General features: G+C 35.3%; 1 protein-coding gene across 1 annotated transcript in view; it reads left to right on the forward strand.

The window, feature by feature from the left end:
• LOC136031841 (protocadherin Fat 4-like) overlaps nt 1-21,094 on the forward strand; it is a 162,746-nt gene that overhangs the window by 128,759 nt on the left and 12,893 nt on the right. The window contains exons 23-25 of the mRNA XM_065711677.1: nt 1,613-1,809; nt 14,984-15,275; nt 18,818-18,927. Coding sequence (XP_065567749.1) covers nt 1,613-1,809; nt 14,984-15,275; nt 18,818-18,927 — 599 coding nt within the window. The remainder of the gene's footprint in view (nt 1-1,612; nt 1,810-14,983; nt 15,276-18,817; nt 18,928-21,094) is intronic.

Genomic DNA, 21,094 nt, shown 5'->3' on the forward strand with positions numbered 1-21,094 from the left:
ATGCTTTTATTGCATATACGAGGGGGTTCAACCCTCTTTGATACCTCGCTCTTTACACTAAAGCTTAAATTGTGTCCCAATTCCTTGGGAATGACCTCTGAATCACAAAGGCCGTAGAATAAATAGTTGAAACTATTAAGAATACTTTAGCGTAAAGAGTGAGGTTTAACGAGGAGGTAAACCTCTCATATGCGTAATAATTTTTGTTCGTTTTAAGTTTTAACGTTGTTCCTTACTTTCAGTAAAAAAAACTTTTTATATTTATTTTTTCATTGTTTTTTTCAAATAATGCTAGAAAATCCTGCGCCCCCTTCATTGAAATTCTCTTCCCCCATTAGAAGTTTCTCCATGGCAATATCCTCCCACGTACACCCCCCCTCTCAGTTCTCCCCCCTAAACCAAAAAATCCCCCTGAAAACGTCTGTACACTTCCCAGTAACCATTACTATATGTAAACACAGGTCAAAGTTTGTAACTTCCAGCCCCTCCCACGGGGACTGCGGGGGAGTAAGTCGTCCCTAAAGACATAGTTGTTAGGTTTTTCGACTATGGTGAGTAAAATGGCTATCTCAGAATTTTGACCCGGTGACGTTTGGGAAAAAATGAGCGTGGGATAGGGCCTAGGTACCCTCCAATTTTTTGGTCACTTAAAAAGGGCACTAGAACTTTTGATTTCCTTTAGAATGAGCCCTCTCGCGACATTCTAGGACCACTGAGTCAATACTATCACCCCTGGGAAAAAAATAAAAAAAATAAACACGCGTCCGTGAATCCAAAAAATCCAAATCCAAAAATCCGTGAATCCAAAAAATGCGAAATTCCACATTTTTGTAGATAGGAGCTTGAAACTTCTACAAATAGGTTCTCTGATACACTGAATCTGATGATGTGATTTTCGTTAAGATTGTATGACTTTAAGGGGGTGTTTCTCCCTATTTTGTAAAATGAGGCAAATTTTCTCAGGCTCTTAACTTTTGATGGGTATAACTAATCTTGATGAAACTTATATATTTAAAATCAGCATAAAAATTCGATTCTTTTGATGTAACTATTTGTATCAAAATTCCGTTTTTTAGAGTTTCGGTTACTATTGAGCCGGGTCGCTCCTTACTCCGATTCGTTACAATGAACTGTTTGATAAACCCTCTAAACAGTAGTGAGGGTAGCAGTGAGTGATGATAATGATTAGGTAAATATTAGTAAAATAATAAAGGGAATAAATTCTACAATAACAATAATTATAAATAAATAGATATAAGGTTTATTGCAAAATTTATGTATCTGATGGTTTCACAGATTTAATTTAGCTACATCATTTGGATTTTTTTTTTCTTCTAGCAAGGCCAATGAAACAAAAATTATTTATTAGTTCAAACTAATTAAAATAATAGATTCGCCTTTTCCATATAATTATAAGTGACAAAGTGTGGAAAAGCTATAGAATTTGTATTCGGATTAATCAAATTAAATTTTCTATAAAATCCTGTCAAAATAGTTTACTAGGGCCAAAACCTGGAATAACCAAATATTTTCGAACTCAGAAAGCTCTGCACAGGTCGGAGGTTTTTCAGCTGAAAACAAAATAAAGAGACAACGAATATATTTATTCCAGGTGGTGCTGAGACCCTTTTTGAAATACGAGATAAAACCAAGCCAATTATTTATAATACCCAGGCGCTTGATCGTGAAAGTCCTGAGCATCAAGGCTTGTACGTTCTTGTTCTTGCGGTTGATACTGGCTGTGATATTGAACCAGGTCCAGTTACAGATGAAGAAGATAGACTTGACATCGTAAGAATAAACATTATTGTAAGTATAAATTAATCTATCTCTAAAACACTACTACTACTACCAACAACTTACTGGATTACCAAGCCGCCTGAGACCAACACAACTACACACTCTCCTCCTCATCTCATTATCGCCAAAATACTACTTTTTTACAATGATGTCATTTTTATTCATTTTTTCCTTTTTATCTCAAACTTTTGTGAATTGAGTCTATAGTTTAAGGAATCAACAATTAGTTTTGAGGGAAATATCCCTCATGGAAATGGTTATAGACAGATATGGAGTGCTGAACATAGTCATTTTTGATTAGTCTTTCTCGCGTGTTTCTAAGTCGAGTAATCAAAGCGATATATAACTTAAACCTTTGACTTTTCCCCTTTTAAAACGGCAGCCCAAGAAGAGAAAGCTCCATAGACGGAGGTGGGTGCATATATTTGTAGAAGACGATAACTAGTGTTATATCAAACTTTTCCTTTAAAAGTAGCAATTGATCTCTGAGTTTACTACAGTCTGCCTTACTAACCCTATTGTGGATCCTCTGGAGTGGTGTAAGTTTTTTAAGTCCCAACAAAAAGTGAGTAACAATACCTGGCAAATAAAATAGTTTGCGGGATTTGTAATATATCTAAGATGATCATTTTAAATGAAAGAAGAATTTCGGATAAAAGGCTCTAAGCTAATCAATTCTAGTTCTTTATCATGACCAAATTTAGATCTGATGAAAGTAATTTTTTGAAGAAAATCAGTTCATAATTGGGTTTTTATCAGCTGAGTCAGCTCAAAAGTGTCAATTGTTTGGTACATACAGAAAATTTGTAAAAGTAAAAAATGGTTTCTAAGTACTTTCTTATTCTTTCTTCTTCATTGATTTTTATCCCCTCTCACTTCAAAGGTGTAATTACATATGGGGGGGGGGTACAAAGTCTTTTTAGATACCATTCTCTTCAAGACCACAGTTTGCCCTCCCCCAGTTGAAATTTAGTTTCTTTAAAAATCTTGTCAAAACATAGATAAGCCTGCATAATTCAAGCATCCACTGAAACGGGTCAGTTTTCTTTAATTTTTTTGCCTTTATGGTACTATATGTCTCATTTTTAAGCCTTCCTGGCCGATTGGGTTGGTGTGCTGGATTCAGGATCCTTTATCAGACAGGGCGATAGTTCGAATCCTAGTGTACCTAATTGTTTAGTTTGGGACGGGGGTCAGTGGCGTGTCTCTGGAACCTCAGCCAGAGTCGACCCACCTCTAAATGGGTACCTGGAGAAATCCGGAGAAGGTAAACAGGAAGAGTGTGCGAAAACACAGGATGCTTAGCCCCCAACCCCCCATTGAACTTCCTGGCTGAAGGGCTAAAAAACGGAGATCAGTCTTTATCTTTTTCATTTTTCACTGTCATTTTCACTCAATTTGGGAAAAGTGGCTCTCACTTTAACCCTCCAAGGATTTCGACGAAACTACGCCACTCCCCCCTGCTACAAATTGTGTGCTCGAAATGTTTACTATGTATGGCACTTTTCTCTGGCTTAGTTCCTGGGTGGTAGCTGGTACTAAGTTGTGGATGATGACTCGTAATCTTTTTTCTGTGAGTTTGTGTTTTCCTTGTTGCGAACACAAGAACCCTTGATGCTAAATGAGAAATATGTTTAAGGAGCTTTAAGACCTGGCGTAAAGAACGGGCGTTGAGGAAGGGGCAGCCCCCCAAATATACAGAAAATTTTCAGTTCGTCTCAAGTTTTAATGCTGCTCTTTACTTTCAATTGAAAAAAACTTGTTTTTTTCATTTAAAAATATAAAAAAAAAATCGAATTTTATGTTTGTCTGTGTGTCCTGTATGCATCACTACATTTATCACCCGATCGTCAAGAAACTTTAAGAAGTTGTGGAATACGCACTTGCAAAGATTTTAGGCATGTGATCCCCCCTCCTCCAATGGCCTTCTTTATACTTTACAAATTTAGAATAATACTATCGTCATCTTAAATAAAAAAAAATTCAGCAGTGGGAGAGGGAGATTTCCATATCAAAATGAATTTGATTTGCATGTCTTTTTCCGAATCTTCACATATTTGATCAAAAAAAAATTATCAGGTTATTTGTTTAAATACAGGCTAAATAATATTACAAACAAAAACAACTTAGAAACAATAGGGAAATTTTCTCAAGAAAGTGGACTTCAGTTGAGTGAATATTTCGGCTCAATGTCCAAAGGGCCTATACATATGCGAACTTTGAAAATAAAAATGTTTTTTTCAAACTTTTTAAAACAGCCATAGCATCATTACTTTAACGAAGTTCAACCAGGACTGATAAATAAAATAATGTGAGATGATAATTCATTCCAACGAAATAAAATTAAATAATTAAATACAAAATTTCAAAGCTAATCTTGCTTTTTTGAAAGCTAGCCTTAAAGGCTCAGAGTTTAAAAAAAATGTAAGAATAGGAAGATAAGTCTGCAAACCAAGATTAGAATATCGGAAGCTACAATGATGACAGTTGTCAAATATGGCTCGGAAGCATGGGCGCTCGCAAAAGCAGAAGAAGATTAGCAGAGAGAAAAGCAGAAGAAGATGTTTTACAGAGAGATTGCTTACGGATTGTTTTGGGTACCCGGCTTACTGATTGTATTTCAAACAGTAGGCTGTATATAAAGCGTGGTTCAATCCCGCGTTCTAGGGCTATAATAAGAGAAAGGTTGAGATAGTTAGGGCACGTTCTGTGGATGAAGGATGACAGATTGCCAAAGATTGTTCATTTCGGCCAACCTTCTTGGGCTATTATTGAAAACATCAGTGCCGGCCCGGAAGTACTACGGTTTCTGCCATTTTTTGTGGGGATGTACCGGTGGAATTATTTGGGAGCTATTTTACGCCTGTTTTGATTTCTGGAAAATAATTTCCACGGAAGGACCGGAAGGATTTTGATTCTGGAGTGACCGAGAAATCAATTAGAGATTAAAGTCTTATTCAAATGAAAGAATGTCAAGGTGAATTTTTCAGGCTGAATCATCCGCAAGCATTTTTAGAGGGAGGGAGATTCTCAGAACGGATAGAACTTTCTGGAGGGAATTTGACGGGGGATGGTTTACTTTACGTCGGACGAAATTTAACCGAAGGAGATTGCTTCAAGGGGGAGGTTCGCCCCCTCTATATATGAAGGGTGTCCCCCTCCTTACTACCTTGCTCTTTACACTAAAGTTTGGCTGTTTGACCCAATTTCTTAAGAACGTTTACTGAAACATGGGGAATTTTTAATTAGAATAGGGAGCTTTTTTAAAAGCACTAACAGCTTTAGTGTTAAGAGTTATGTAATGAGGAAGGGGCAACCCTTTATGTAAGCAGTAACTTTTTTTACTTTTCATATATGGTGACCCATATTCGAGCCTGCGTTAGTTGAAAAACATCCAGAAATTAAATATAAAAAACTGGTTTTTTAACTGAAACTAAGGAGCAACATTAAAACTTAAAACGAACGGAAATTATTCCGTATATGAAAAAGGGTTGTCCCCTCCTAACGCCTCACTCTTTACGTTAAAGTTTTATTGTTAAAAAAAATTAGAGTTGTGACAGAGTTAAACTTTAGTGTTAAGAGTGAGGCGTATAGGAGGGAACAGCACCTTTCATATACAGAATAATCTCTGTTCGTTTTAAGTTTTAGTGTCGTTCCTTCCTTTCAGTTAAAAAACTTATTTTTCAATTAATGAAAAAAAGAAAGCCTATTGCCTCTTATTTACACATTGCATTTGTTATTCGGAAGTAAACAGAAATCATTCGGGAGGTGAATTTTCTCTGGAGGATTTTCAGAGGTGGGATATGGGGGATGCCCCATCTTAAATACTTTGCTTTTTAAAATACGCTTCGATACGCTAAAATAGGACTTTGTATCCTAATCCTTTACGAACCAAAAGTAAAACATAAGGTCATTAAATTAGAATAAAATAGCTTTTTGAACATTCTAACTAACGTTATCGTGAAGAGTGAGGTAATGGGTAGGGGTGTTCTCCCCATATTGTAATATTTTTATTCGTCTTAATTTCAGTTGAAAAAACTTTTTTTATGTTTTTTTTTTGTTTAATCACGAAAAGGCACAAACGATTCTCAGGAAATAACATTGAAATGGCACAAATTTTGAGAAGCCAAAAATAGCCAGTAGTTTATTTTTCTTTATCCGGAGGCAGAGAACTTGTAATTTCAAACCTAAATTTTTAGAGTTAGCATTTATGTCATCGAAGCTTGTTTTTCTATTATTGAATGTTTGAAAAAAACTGTGGAACTTACCCTTTAATTAAATATTTTCTTGTTGAACTTTGGCAAAGCAAAGAGTTAGTTAATTCGAGAAAACTATCGTAATCATTATAACAAATATAGAAAGTGAAGATATCGATATATCGTTCCATCAAATTTTCGCCCAACACATCCAACAATTTAAAGTGGAACATCTCATCGTAAATTGTATCTAATATCAGTCTTAAAGTAAGCAGTAGTTAACTTAGGATGCATGAACTAATTGCCTATAGGCAGTTATATGGCCTCTGCATTGCCTTTGTCAACGTAGCGTTAATCAGCCATGCAAGGGGAGAATGTGACGTAAACTATGTGAATAAGGTACAAAACTTTCCTGGGGTTTCACCATAACTGATGAAGACAATGAGCAAAGTTCACAGTTTGCAGCCCTTCCCCCGGTGGCTGTGGGGGATTAAGTCATCCTCAAAGACAAAGTTATTAGATTTTTCGACTATATTGAACAAAATGGCTATCTGAAAATTTTGATCGGGTAACTTTGGGAAAAAGTGATTGGGGGAGGGGGCCTAGTTGCCCTCCAATTTCTTGGTCACGTAAAAAGGGCACTGGAAATTTTAATTTCCGTTGGAATAAGCCCTCTAACGAGTCTTGAGACCACATCCTAATATATCCTAAGACCACAGATCCAGTACGATCACTCTTGGAAAGAAATAATAAAAAAAAACACATCCGTGATTTTTGTCTTCTGGCAAACAAAATTAACAAAATTCAGCATATTTGGCGATAGGAGCTTGAAACCTTTACAGTAGGGTTCTCTGAATTTGATGGTGGGATTTTCATTAAGAATCTATTAATTTTGGGGGCTTTCCATGGAATGATCCTCCGATGTAACCTTCTCCCCCAATCCCCCCACCAGAAAAAATCAGCCCTGAAAACGTCTGTATACTTTTCAATAACCAATGCTTTATGTAAGAAATGGTTAAAGTTCAAAACTTGCAGCTCTTCCCCCGGAGACTGTTGGGGTTTATGTCATCCTCAAAGACATAGTTATTAGATTTTTAATTTATTTGAGCAAAAAACGATCAGAGATATCAAAATCATTGTAACAAACACATAAAGTGAAACATCGATACATTTTTCAATCAAATCATTGCCCAACACATTCAATTTAAAGCGAGACTTTCTTCGTAAAACTTATCTAATAACAGACTTGAAGCAAACCAGCAGTTCGCTTTGGATGCATGACCTAGTTACCTATAGGCAGCTAGATTGCCTCTGCATCACCTTTGTCAACGTAGTGATAATCAGCCATGCAAGGGAAGAATGTGATGTAAATTATACAAATAAGGTGCAAAACATTGCTGGGGTTCTGACCATAACTGATGTAGACAATGAGCAAAGTTCAGAACTTAACGCCCTTCCTCCGGGGACTGTGAGGGAAGAAGTCATTCTCAAAGACATAGTTATTGGATTTTTCAATTATGCTGAACAGAATGGATATCTGAAAATTCTGATCGAGTGACTTTGAGAAAATGAGTGCGGGAGGGGTCTAGTTGACCTCCAGTTTTTTGGTAACTTAAAAAGGGCAGTAGAACTTTTAATTTGCACTCGAATGAGCTCTCTCGTGATATTCTAGAATCATAGGGCCAATACGATACTCCTGGAAAGAAATAAAATCATTTATCCGTGATCATTTTCTTCTGGCAAAAAAAAACAAAATTCCACATTTTTGGCGATAGGACCTTGAAACGTCTACGGTAGGGTTCTCCAAGTCTGATGGTGTGATTTTCATTAAGAATCTATAACTTTTAAAGGGGTATTTTTCCCTTTTTATGAAAACAAAGTGAACAATTTCTCCATTGAATGATCCTCCCACGTAACCTTCTCCCCCCGATCCCTCCACAAGGAACAATTCCCCCTGAAAACGTCTGTATAGTTTCCAATAACCAATACTATATGTGGAAAAATGGGCAAAGTTCAAAACCTGCAGCCCTTCCCCCGGGGAATGTGGGAGCTTAATTCATCCTCAAAGACATAGCTATTAGACTTTTCGACTATGCTGGACAAAATGGCTATCCCCAAATTTTGATCAGGTACCTTTTGGAAAAATGATCGTGGGAGGGGGCCTAGTTACCCTTCAGTTTTTTTGTCACTAAAAATGACACTAGAACTTATAATTTCCGTTCGAATGAGCCCTCTCACGATACTCTAGGAGCACAGGGTCAAAGCGATCACCCCTGGGAAAAAAAGAAAAAAACACGCATTTATGATCTATCTTCTGGCAAAAAATACAAAATTCATTTTTTTTTTTTTTTATAGGATCTTGAAACTTCTTCTGCAGGTTTATCTGATGCACTAAATCTGATGGTGTGATTCTTACTGGAATTCTATGACTTTTAGCGGGTGTTTCACCCTTTTTTCAAAAACAAGTCAAAGATTCTCAGGCTTTTAACTTTTGATGGATTGTAACTTTCTTTGCCCCTGGGAGGAAAAGAAAAAGAAAAAAAACATGCATTTATGATTTATTTTCTGGCAAAAATAACCAAATTCAATTTTCTTTTTATAGAATCTTGAAACTTTTTCCGCAGGGTTTTCTGATACGCTAAATTTGACGGTGTGATTTTTATTGGAATTCTATGAATTTTAGGGGGTGTTTTCCCCTTTTTTTAAAACAAGTCAAATATTCTCGGGCTTGTAACTTTTGATGGATGAGACTAAACTTGATGAGCCTTTTATATTTGAAATAAACATTTATTCGTATCAAAATTCTGTCTTTTAGAGTTTCGGTTACTATTGAGCCGGGTCGCTCCTTACTTACATTTCGTTATCAATAACTGTTTGATCTTTTTCAATCAAAATTCTGTTTTCTAGAGTTTCATTACTATTGGTTTGAGTCGCTTTTTGCTTAAGGTTCATCATCAATAATTGTTTGATAGCTGCGGACAAATAAGTGCAATCAGAGCTTGATAAAAATTTGGTCTCCTAAGTTGTATGCTTAGCATAGGGTTAAACGAGAAGCCTTGAAGTTGAAAGGCTTTTAGATGTTATCCACTGTTATTAGATACGATTCTGGGCTTAGAGACTGTAAAGGAATAGTCTAGGAATTTTTCCAGAGTAGTTGGAGCTAGCCTGTCTGTTTCGAATTTTTCTACCAGACCCCCCCCTCCTCCTCCCAGGTTCTGGATCTCGGAAAGGTTGCCTTGGATGACGGGTTATTAGATGGTAAACCCTTCAACCAATGACAGAACTAGAAATGGTGCCACTCCGGCTGGACTCAAAAAGTGCCACCGCTTTCTGAGTCTAATTAACAGCCAGCCCCCTTAAATGCCTTAAAATGTACTATTTTAGAAAATGATGGAGATAACATTGACACTATCCAACAGTATTGATTTTTTAACATGGCACTTACAAAGCAGTGGAATAATTTCTATACAAATAATAAAACATAATAAATGATTAGATTACGTCCATGATGTTCAGGGGTGAAAATACATTAGTCCTGTGAACTATCTAGCGAATGCAAGGGGAAGGTATATTAGCGGTGAAATAACGATGAATAAGTCTTAGACGGCTTAGAGATATTAGAGTGCATAAGAGGATTTGGACAACTAAGACAACACCGACGATTTATTATGGAGCAGAGGTCTGGGGCTATCGGAAAGGTCCGAAAATTGAGGTGGTTATGATGAAATATTATAAGAGGATGTTGAGACTAGGGGATCCTTTAGTAATTTGGTAATACAGGGGATTTAGGGTTAGCATCGCTGCAATCTATGAGACTAGTGACCATGGTGAGATATTGGGTTAGGATACTGGGTATGCAGAGATTTACGGTAGCAAAGGAAGCATACCTAGAGGCGTTGAGACAGAAAAGTAAAGTAGGGTGGCCGGTGAAGATTAAGGATATCTTAGATACGTGTGGACGAGGGGAATGGTGGAATTAAGGAAAGAGGATTATGGTTATGGAGGAAATAGTAACAAGGGAGGTACAAGAGAGGTTGAAGAACCAAGAAAGCCAGATATGGTGGGCAAGCTGGATCGTTCAGGGTCATTAAAATTTTATAGACAGATAAAGGGTAGTTTGGGGGTGGAGGTATTTTGGAAGTTTGGGTTAAGTAGAGAGGACTTGAAGACTTATTTGGATTGGAGGGGAAATGGATTTTTGATTGGTGAAAAAAATAAAGTATCAAGGGAGAAAAGGGGAGAATGTAGAATCTATTGCTTGTCCTATGTGTGGATCTCAGGATGAAAGTTTGATACTTTTTTGTGTGATTTTGTCAAATAGAAAGAATGGAGGCAAGTGATGTATGGTAAAGAAAATTGAATGAGATATGGATGGTAGATAGGATGAAAGAGACAAATTTCCTCAGTATTAAAAGGATAGCAAGGTTTGTCAGGATTGCAGCGGCACATCGCGAGTATTTTCTTGAAATAGTATTAATTTTTTTTAGTTAATTTGTTGTTTGTTTATAAATTCCCTATGGCCCACGGGCTTTTTCTTGAACAAATTATTATTATTATTATATAGGTTTGTGACTCACGGTGTGTCAGACTGTGGCTTGGAGGCATATTCTTCGTCGTCAGTCGGCAGTCTTGGCTGCTACTGGTGCGTTCTCTGCTCTTAATAGTTCGGAGCAGGGTTGCCACCCCAAGTGATTTATCCCCATTACTAGTGATTTTGTTGCCTAGTGATTTTCTTCCAGGTAGTGATACATAGTAATTCATGTTCTAAAATTAGTTAAGTATTCCTAAATCTAGTGATTTTTGCAATACAGCGTGTACATTCATGATTCAACCAAATAAATCACACAAGTTTATTAATAAAAAAAAACACGCAAAACAGTGATTCACTACAGTGCCCAATGTGTTCTAGATTAGCATTTATGCAAATATACCCCCTTTGAAACGTCTGATTTCCCACCATATGTCCATATCAGATATAGACCTCAGAGCATTATCATCAAGATAATAGGCGAACCTAATTTATCGTAAAAATTGTAAAATTGTTCTATACTTTCTATTTCACAACATTTGCTCAGGTTGTCTTCATATTTATGATTTTTCCCTCTATAGTCTATCAGTTCCAAATTAGATTTTCTTCTGTTAAAACTTTTGATAGTGGTTTGAACGGTGAAAATGATTTCACTCTCTACATCTGCAAACAAAAGAGAAATGGAGTCATTGAGAAATGAGAAGGTAGGTGTAGTATACATTAAATACAATTTTCTAAATGAAAAAAAAGAAGTCGTTGAAAAAGAAAATAGGGCTTAGTGCTTTTTTATAATAAGATTTTTGATATAATTAGATAGTTTAAATCGATTGTAATTTGATGATTGAAGTCAGTTGGGAGTCAGGGGAGATCTACTCTGAGCTTTATCTAAAGGTTTTAATCTTTACTTCTAATATCTTATCGAAACTCCAATAACTCGTCAAGTTTGCTTAATTGTAACGGAAACACCTTAAAAGCGCAGTTAACGTCCTACTCTTCAAGTTTTTGGATTTTTGTGCTAACATTTCAAACAGTTTGTGGTAACGAACTGTAAGAATGAAGTGACAACGGTAACCGAAACTCTAGAAATGGAGCTTTGATATTATTCGATATATAATCGTTTTATTATGTTGATTACAAATAGATAAGACTCAAGAAGATTAGTTTTACCCATAAAAAGCTAAGAAACTTCGAAAATTTGCCTGATTTTCGAAAGAGGGAAGAACCACTCATTAAAAATCAAAGAATTTTAATTAAAATCAAACCATTAGATTCGTCGTATCAGAGAACCCTGCTGTAGAGGTTTCAAGCCCTTATTTGCAAGTGTTGGACTTTGTATTATTTGCCTCAAGAAAAATTAAAGATGCGTGTAAATCTGTTTGTTTTCTCCCAGGGGTGATCGAACCAAACCAACGGTCCTCGAACAACAGGAGAGGGCTCATTGGAATGGAAATTGGAATTTCTGATGTCTCTTTCATTTGAACAAAAAGATTGGGCGGGTGCTAGCCCCCCTTCCACTTCCTTTTTTCCTTATAAATTGTTTGATTCAAATTTTGAGATAGCCATTTTGTTTAGCATAGTTGAAAGGTTCCAAAACTATACCTTAAGATTTAACATGACCAACGAAACCCCTGAGGATAGGTTTGGGATTGAAAGTTTGCTCAGGATAATTTGGTACGAATACTGTCAGGTCTATGAAAACCAGTTTCGTAGCCAAAATGACAAATAATGGGTGACAGAATGCATTGGACTTGTATAACTTGGGCTATATATTTGCACCACCCCTCTCTAATGTGCATATATATGGCCCAAATTATATTGTTATATAAACTAAAGTGTTATATTTTTCATCATATTTTGGCACATTTCATTAGGATTAACATAATTTTACTTCTTGGGTTTGTTCCGTATAATTAAAAAGTACATCTTTTTTTTATTAAAGAAGAAGTAAGACCAGTGCTTATCGAAATTTGTGCTGGAAGGAACAAATTTTTTCCATGAAAATTTAAAGATGTCATTTTCAAAATTGTCGCTGGTGTCCCAGTAATTACACAACCAACTAAAGTAAAAAGAAAATAGTTTCTGTATTTTTTGGGAAAAAACTGGGGTTCTGAGTCGAATGAAAAAGAAAAGTAAATATTTTGATTAGATCACAGATAACCAATTTTCGGTGATCGGGGCATTAGGCAATAGTATCAAGTCCAGAAAATACAGGGACGAAGCAATGATTTTGTCCTATTCTCTGCATAAAGATGCAAAAAGGCATTTTTCAAATTTCAAGGGTAATTTTCGCTGGAGAAAAAACAAAGCGTCAATGTTTTTAACGTTTTGTGTGCCTGCATCGAACATGGTAAAGAAACAAAAATGTTAATTACAATGATAATGAGTATCATAATTCTAGTGATTTCTAGTGATTTCTATTCAAGAATATAGTGATTTATGTGCCGATTTAGTTATTTTTTTCACTGGGTGGCAACCCTGGTTGTTAGAGGATTGGAAAAGCAATGTAATACGAAGCGGAGTGTGTGGGATGTGTGAAGATGCGTATAGTTGGGTTATAAGTGCATGAATGAATGTGAATTAATATTCTGAATAATGTGGGATTTGAATTGAAGGTGGTTGGCTAACTGAAATACGAATAAAAGTTACCATTCTAAAATAGCTTGAATTTGTAATCCTATTTATCTAGAAACTTTTTTTCATATCGCCATTTTAGCTTCCTGTTACAATGGGCCATAGTTCACTCTTTACTAAATTCCAGCTGTCTTTGCTGAGGTGTTTACGGGCAAATGTGTCCTTCAGTCCTTCAAGATTATATCGTCCTTCACTTCCTTCAACTTCGAACTTTGGATTTGTTTAGGATCAGCAGGTGGTTTTAATATGTTACTGGAGATTTTTTGCAACAAATTTTGGTCAGAAGAGCTTGAGGACTCCACAGCAGTATATTTATTTTTGATGACAATTTTTTCCACTTCTAAATCCAGAACACGCTCCACCACAATATTTCCAACGGTTGTTTTGATGTATTTACAAAACAGGGCTGGATTTTTCGTGGTCGTAATATACTTTAGAAGTGACCCTAAACCGTCGTTGTTCCTCTTCCTCTTGGCTATACGTGCTGCCCGCTGAAAAGTGTCGCCGAAGGAAGTTTCCACCCTTGTAATCTCTTAGTTATGCCATTACTTCAACCCACTCTCCAGTTCTTTGAAGCTACTACTTGGTTGCCAGGCAATTGGAATACATAAACCATCTTGCTTTGGCACTCTCATAGAATTTCCACCTCTAAATTTTGAAGTAATAATTCAAAATTAGCTTTTTTTTTTTTAAGGGCAAAACTATCTGGGAAGTCGAGGATGCTCATTCAGTGGTTATCTGGAAATTAGTTCTAGTTTTCCTAGCGATGATTGTATGGTGCAAAGGTTTTTGATAGTTATTAGAAAAATTGTCTCATATTTGTGGGACAATAATCCTATATATCTTATTTATAATTGCCAGGAATAAAAATAATGACAAACTTTTTTCAAGGGCAGACTGATTAGGACCGTCAATTGTTTATATCAATGATTGTCTCATAAATTTTTTTTTTCATAAATTATATTTTACCGTGAATTTCCAAAATTGGTGAATGTCGACATTCACTGGTCCAAAATACCTTTTTTCTCCTTTGATTTAGTAAAAGTTGCCAGTCTACTTTTTCAGTTTTATGCAAGGTTTAATAGTGACAGGTTAGATTAAAATAGGTTGGGCTAGGTTAGATTAGGCTTTTAACTCATTTCTTATATTTATAACCTAATTTTGACCTAGCTTAACTTTTACCATCAAAGCTTGTATAAGCCTGAAAAAGCTGATTCGCAAAGTTAAGTGAATCGAAGCAAAGGAAAGCGAATTTCGGATTTCGGACATTCACCAGTGAATGTGGACATTAACCAGATTTTGGACAATCACAGTAACATATATAAGAGCTTTTCTATGTTGCGGTGACGAGGTTATTGTATATTTTATATGAAATAAAGGGAAAAAAAATATTGGTTAGAAAAGACATTTGAAGGGAAGGTTGATTAAGATTTGAAGATCTCTATTTGCCTTTAACCGAAAATCAGTCAGGGTTTCATCAGGAATGATTATCTTAAGAATTTTTACCTCTCTGTAGGGCGGGGGCGAGGATAAAATATACCTTTTACGTAAATACATGAAAGAATAAGATCAAGAAGATTGAACATAAACATTTTTCAAAGGTGAGACTCATTCAGAGCATTGGAGACGTTCCTTTAGTGGTCTGCCGAAGATCAGGCAGTTGCATCAAGCATAAATTATTTAGTTTAAGCATCTTTAAAAAAAAAATCTCTTTATGATTATAGCACATTAACCAAAATATAAAAATCATAAAAGAAAATGAAATTTATCTATGTGCTTCAAGCACTTGCATAGGACATATTTTATCTTGAGATATTTGTTTTTTTAGGTCGACGATGAAAACGATGAAACTCCTGACTTCCGTGGATCAGTTACAGCTGGGTTGACACCAGATTATAAAAATGGTGACGAAGTTACAACATTACTAGCATACGATCCAGATTTAAATGACCGAATAACTTATGCAATTACCAGTGAAGTTGAGGCGTCAGATCCATCTATTTCTGATTATGCAAATCCATTTGATCTGAATCCAAATACTGGTGTTTTGAAAGTTCTGTTCACACCAACTGCATCTATGACTGGGTATTTTAGTTTCAGTGTTTCTGCGACGGATTTAGGTAAATACACATGAAATATATCCTTGTTTAGATAAAATACCACGAGAGCTATTAACAGAAGGCTCTGATACTTATTCTACAGCAGAACTTGATTCTAGCATGACAAAGCCTAGCAAGAAAAATCGTTAAACAGGGTGCAGTGAACTAAATCTTAGGTAAGCTTCCTCCTTCATCTTCGGATGCAGCTTTTGATACAAAGTCAATATATCTCTTACACCGAACTTGCAAAAATGATTTTCCAGTCTCTTTAGAGTAATAAATTTCAGATCTCGAATTTCTTCTGAAAAAATATCAGTCAAAAGAGGGGTTAGAATTTTTGAAAAAAAAATTGCTTCTTTAAAAACTTCGCCTATTTAATAGACAATTGAAATTAGTTATTAGGCATATGTTAATGATATTATTTTACTTAGTCGGCTAATGCAGGATCAATTGACATTTTTATGATTTTCGTGAATAAGAAAAAGGAAAAAGTTCTGGTAGATAACGTTCTAAAATGTTAGTATTTTTTAATAAATGATCCCCTTTGTTTCTGCCCCTCTTGATTATGGTAATGGTTGGGTTTTCTATGCTTTGGATTCTACGACGTACCGTGGTGTTCCGTATTCTTCCATTAAAATAGTTTCACCTCGTTTATTAACAGGTCATTTAAAAGCTAAGATCCAAAACCTTTTGTTTCATTTATTCATCTGCGTTGTTTTGTCAGAAAAGGTACATTGGCTTCAAATTATGAGTCGATTGTTCTCCCTTTGGTTAGTTTTTGTTTTTATTCTTCTCAAATTAAAGTGGCATATGTCAAATATCTTAAATTTTTACTTGGTCTGCCCCTATGCTTTTGTAATGTATACTTGAGAAATATGTATAGATTTGAAGACCTGCTCGAGGTAACACAGAACATGCGTGATCTCTTAATAAAAACAAAAGACCAAAAACTATTCAACTGACAGAAATATATTTCTTTTTTGAAATAGTTTTAAAATTGTATACGTTATTACTTTTTTTTCTTTTTGACGTGATTTTGCTACACTTGTTATTTTGAGTCTGTTTTTCTATATTTATATAGTTCGAATGTTTCCCCTTTTCGAATTATTACTCCTCAATTTTACATTTATGAGGGGAGCTAAAGCATAATAGTTGCATAAGGGATTTAATAACGGACATTAACAATAGCAGGAAAACAAAAATCTTGTGACTCTCATGTTATTATCACTTCTTAACGGGCTCTAAATCGACAGAAAATAATAGACTGGTCGTAACTTATTGAAAAAAGTATTACCATAAACCTTTTAGGAAAAATTATTGATAAGTATAATTTCTTTGTAAATGTAACTGGACAAATTTGAGCAAGCTACATTAGAGCAAAGAGATGTACTAACATTGATAACTCAAATACAAAACGTGGTTTCCAAATTAGAGCGATCCTAACTACTTATGTTTCAGATTTACTTTCTAATGTTCTCTAGTCCTGTACTTTTGATAAACGATTATAAAGTAAGCTTTCGGTTAATTCGATTTCTTTTCAAACAAGGAATTTTATCCTCGTCTTTTTTACTTTGCTTTGCTTCTGAAAATCTTTTTACCATAAAACAGAAACCTAACGTTGGATAATATTAAAGCAGAATGTCACCTGAGCTGACATTAACCAAACTAGTTAATATCTTTATCCGTAATATGATTTTTAGGAGATCCAGAGGAGTCCAGCGCCTAACTTTATTGAGAAGCCATCCTTGCCTCATATCTTTATCCATAATATGATTTTTAGGAGATCCAGAGGAGTCCAGCGCCTAACTTTATTGAGAAGCCATCCTTGCCTCATATCTTTATCCATAATATGATTTTTAGGAGATCCAGAGGAGTCCAGCGCCTAACTTTATTGAGAAGCCATCCTTGCCTCATATCTTTATCCATAATATGATTTTTAGGAGATCCAGAGGAGTCCAGCGCCAAACATTATTGAGAAGCCATCCTTGCCTCATTTGAGGCCTGTGCACCATTATCGCAAATTTTAAGTCGAACTTTATCTATTATTTGAGGTTAGCTGGTGAGAAACTTGATCCTGGTTTTGGGTACTCTATCAGCCAAACAAATATCAAGAATTCTTCGCAAGCAATTATTCTCAGATCCAAGTAATTTTTTCTGTACAGCTCTAAACAGGCTCCAGGATTCACATCCACAGATGAATATGGAGATTACGCTACTATTAATTAGGCACAGTTTTAGCTTGAGAGAATACCTGCTAAATCTCCTAGCACTATTTAATGGGGAGAATCCTGCAGCTGCATGTGCAATTCGAAAGGATGATCTTCCACTTGCACCTGTCGTTTTAAGTTGGTGCACTACCTAAAAACTTGAATTCGCTGACTTCTTTGATGTCCGTTCCCAAAGCTTAAGACCTCCAGCTAGCGAAGTGACAACACCATTTGACATTGACTTGGTCTTGTTTACGTTAATTTACAGACCTATTTCGGAGGCTTTTGAAACTAGCTCCTTAATGTTCCGCTGCACATTTTTTGTGAAATGAATAGCAAGAACTATGTCGTCAGTGAAGTTGCAGCCGTCAGGCTGTCTCTTAGGGTTCAACTGTACCCCGCCACAGAAGTTGCAAGTATGGCAAATAACATTAGGGATAGGAGAAATTCTTCCCTCACACCAGATTCACCAGCAAACTATTCCGTCTGTCTCTTTTCAGTCGGTAATCGGCTTCAATCATCTTCAGTCGGTAATCGGCTTGCGGGGATTCCATAAAAACAAAAAATTTTCTGCATTGCGCCACGATGGACTGAACCAAAAGCTTTCAGAAAGGAAGATTTTTAGCCGGCTAAAATTTGCAAATATTTTGGCCAATATGTAATTCCACCAGAAGAAAGTTGCAGCATTTGTGTCAGCTCCAGATTAAATAGTGCATTCAATCTCTTGGGTTTAGTATGAAATCTTTTTTGTACAATGGGGGGGGGCGTGATTTTACTTAGATTTGCCTCAGATTTTGGTAAGCCATCAATTACGCTACATTTCGACGAAATGCTTTGTTTTTCAACTAGATTGAATTTTTTGAAACGGAGTGGATATTATTATACAAAGACATACAACAACAAAAATAAGATATTCAATTGGTTCTCGAACAAGAATAGGTAGACTATGTGCCCTGGGTCACCGATTGATTCGTTTACTAATTTTAAGCTACCCACTTTACTTCCGACGAAAGTAGCTCTGAAGAGAGGCTCCAAAATAACTCTAGAATTTTAAGCTTGGCTGAGGAGCCTATGGCCATACTGAAGGAAAATAAGTAAATTAAATAAAACAGAGAACAAAAGAAAAAAAGGAATACTGGTAAAAAAAAAGTTTCACATAATTTTTATTTCTTTTAGCTTTACAAAAGATGGAATAACTACCTATTACCACTCTATCCTACTTTCCATCTAGGCTGCTCCCATATCCCTCGTTTCGTGTTCCAGCATAGTGTTGGCTGCTTTCTAAATATTTAAGCTTTTGAAACTTAGCACTGTGAGACACGACATGATTAAGACCTAAAATTATTCTGTTTTTAGTTGGCCATGTAGGCACAACTAATGCAAAGATATATATGGTTGGCTCAGAGAATGAATATCTGATGGTTTTTGACAACGATGTGAAAGAAGTGGAGCCCCTTAGAAATGAAGTAAGTTTTCTAAAATTAAATTTATCAGCAAGTCTTTTAGATTATCTTTTACAGGGCACAGATTATCATTAAAGTTATATTCAGTGCTTTGGAGTATATATTAGATTCGAGACTAGTGTTACTCACTCAATCTGTTTCATCTCTCACAAATATTATTCCCTGAATTATTTATGGCTCTTGAAAAGAGTTGGGCTTCTCCCATGGAATATTCACTCTAATGGATAATCAAATTCAAGAACGAAATTACGCATAGGATTGAGTATGGGGGGCTAGTGGCATAAAAAAATAGAAAAACTCATTAAATATTTGTCTAAAATGAGCATATTTTCAGAAATGTGTGAAACAGTGTACTTTCTCATCTTATTCCTCTACTGTGAGCAAAGTTCAGAAATTAGTTCCCAAAATTGAGGGAAGCAGGCTAAAATTTGAATTCGTCGTACTTCGGAGAATTTAGCTAAGCAAAAAAGACCAAAATCATTGCAAACTACTTTTTTTATTGAATACCAATTATAAACAAAAACTTAACATAACAACATCCCCTCCAAATGCTACAGCATGATATGGAGGAGGAATAATCAATAAATCCACAAGATAAAAAGAAAACTAAATTTACTTCTACCTCAGAAGGAGTTTAAAAAAAAACATAACCGCAACATCATTTGCACTGCAACCACTAACTTAATGTTCAACATTCAACTCCTTCCTTAACATACATCAATCAAAACTTATAATGCTAATGACTTGACTTAATAACAGTTTAATCTATCAATTATATATCCTGGTAGTTTCATTATTAAAATTATATTTAGAAAACAATCCATTTTTCAATAGTCTTTCCAAATTCCAACTCACTTACATAACAACTACTTTTAATGGCCCAATCTAACGATCTCCATGATTTAGCCTCTCCAAAACAAGGGAAATCCCCAATCTAGACGCAGCTAAATTATTACACAGATTTTATTCATCGATCTCATTACTACTACTAGTAATAAGTCAGTGCAGCACCAAACCACCTGAGGCCAACACAGCTGCATACGCTCCATCCCAATCAACAAGCAAGAAATCAACCATCTACCATCAACCAATCAACCATCCCAATATTTAAACAAGCAAGCTTGGACTTTTGTCTTACCAATTTCCTCGTCGAAGGTCAAATCAAACTGTTAAATTGACAATATAGCAATTTTCTCTGAAATATATAGCCTAAGGCAATTTATCTGTAAAAGCGGTGTTCCGGGAATTTAGCTCCTGAAATCTCTCTACCAGTATCATACAATCCTATTCCTCCTCAGAAAAATATGAAAAAAAAATACCTAACCTCCGGGTCTTTCCATTCCGTGTACGATGGACAATGTAGAAAACTTTTTTTGATCCTATATCTGGATGAGTTCTCCATTTTTGAGTTTTCTTTATGCAAAATTGTTAATCCATCAAAGCAATAATTTGTATTTAAGTTCAAATGATCAGTTTTTATGGGCATGAGGCTATTATTGCAATATTAGCATCTCAAAACAAAACTTGATCTGTAGCCTGAAATGTTTATATTGTTCTATATTATATTATTATATTATTGCTATATTATATGCTATATTATTGTATATATTGTTTATAATTGTGCATCCGATATACACGGGATTTTTATTTTAAAGCTTTTGAGCTTGTTAATAAACTAATCTAGTACTGTAATATAGAAATCAAAAACCAAACACAGTATATGTACGCTTCATAAATGTTGCTTGATTTTCCCCGAAGCTGGTAAATAATAGTTTTTAAAATCACTAGTTACAAATATGAGGATGTGGGGGAAAAAACAAATCAGAAATATTTGGTTTGGTAATATTGGAATCTGATTAAAAAAAAACCTAGTTTTTATTATTAGATTAGTGCATTTTCATACACTACTTCCATGATTTACCTAAAAGTAAGATTTTATAAGTGAAACTGTTAATGCAATTTACCTACGAAGATCTTTTTTTGCATAAGATGTGGCTTTACAAAATAGTACTATTCTTGTAAATAAGATCCAAATTCTATATTACAAACACAGTTAAAGTCTTCAATAAAGCAACTTACTTTTGAAAACTTTTCAAAATTTGATCTGAGGATGTTCAAAATTTGAAAATTTGGATTAGCAAGATATTTCACATTGTGATCGGATTGCTCC

This window comes from Artemia franciscana, chromosome 10, assembly GCF_032884065.1.
Source record: "Artemia franciscana chromosome 10, ASM3288406v1, whole genome shotgun sequence".
In the NCBI taxonomy this organism is placed as follows: domain Eukaryota; kingdom Metazoa; phylum Arthropoda; class Branchiopoda; order Anostraca; family Artemiidae; genus Artemia; species Artemia franciscana.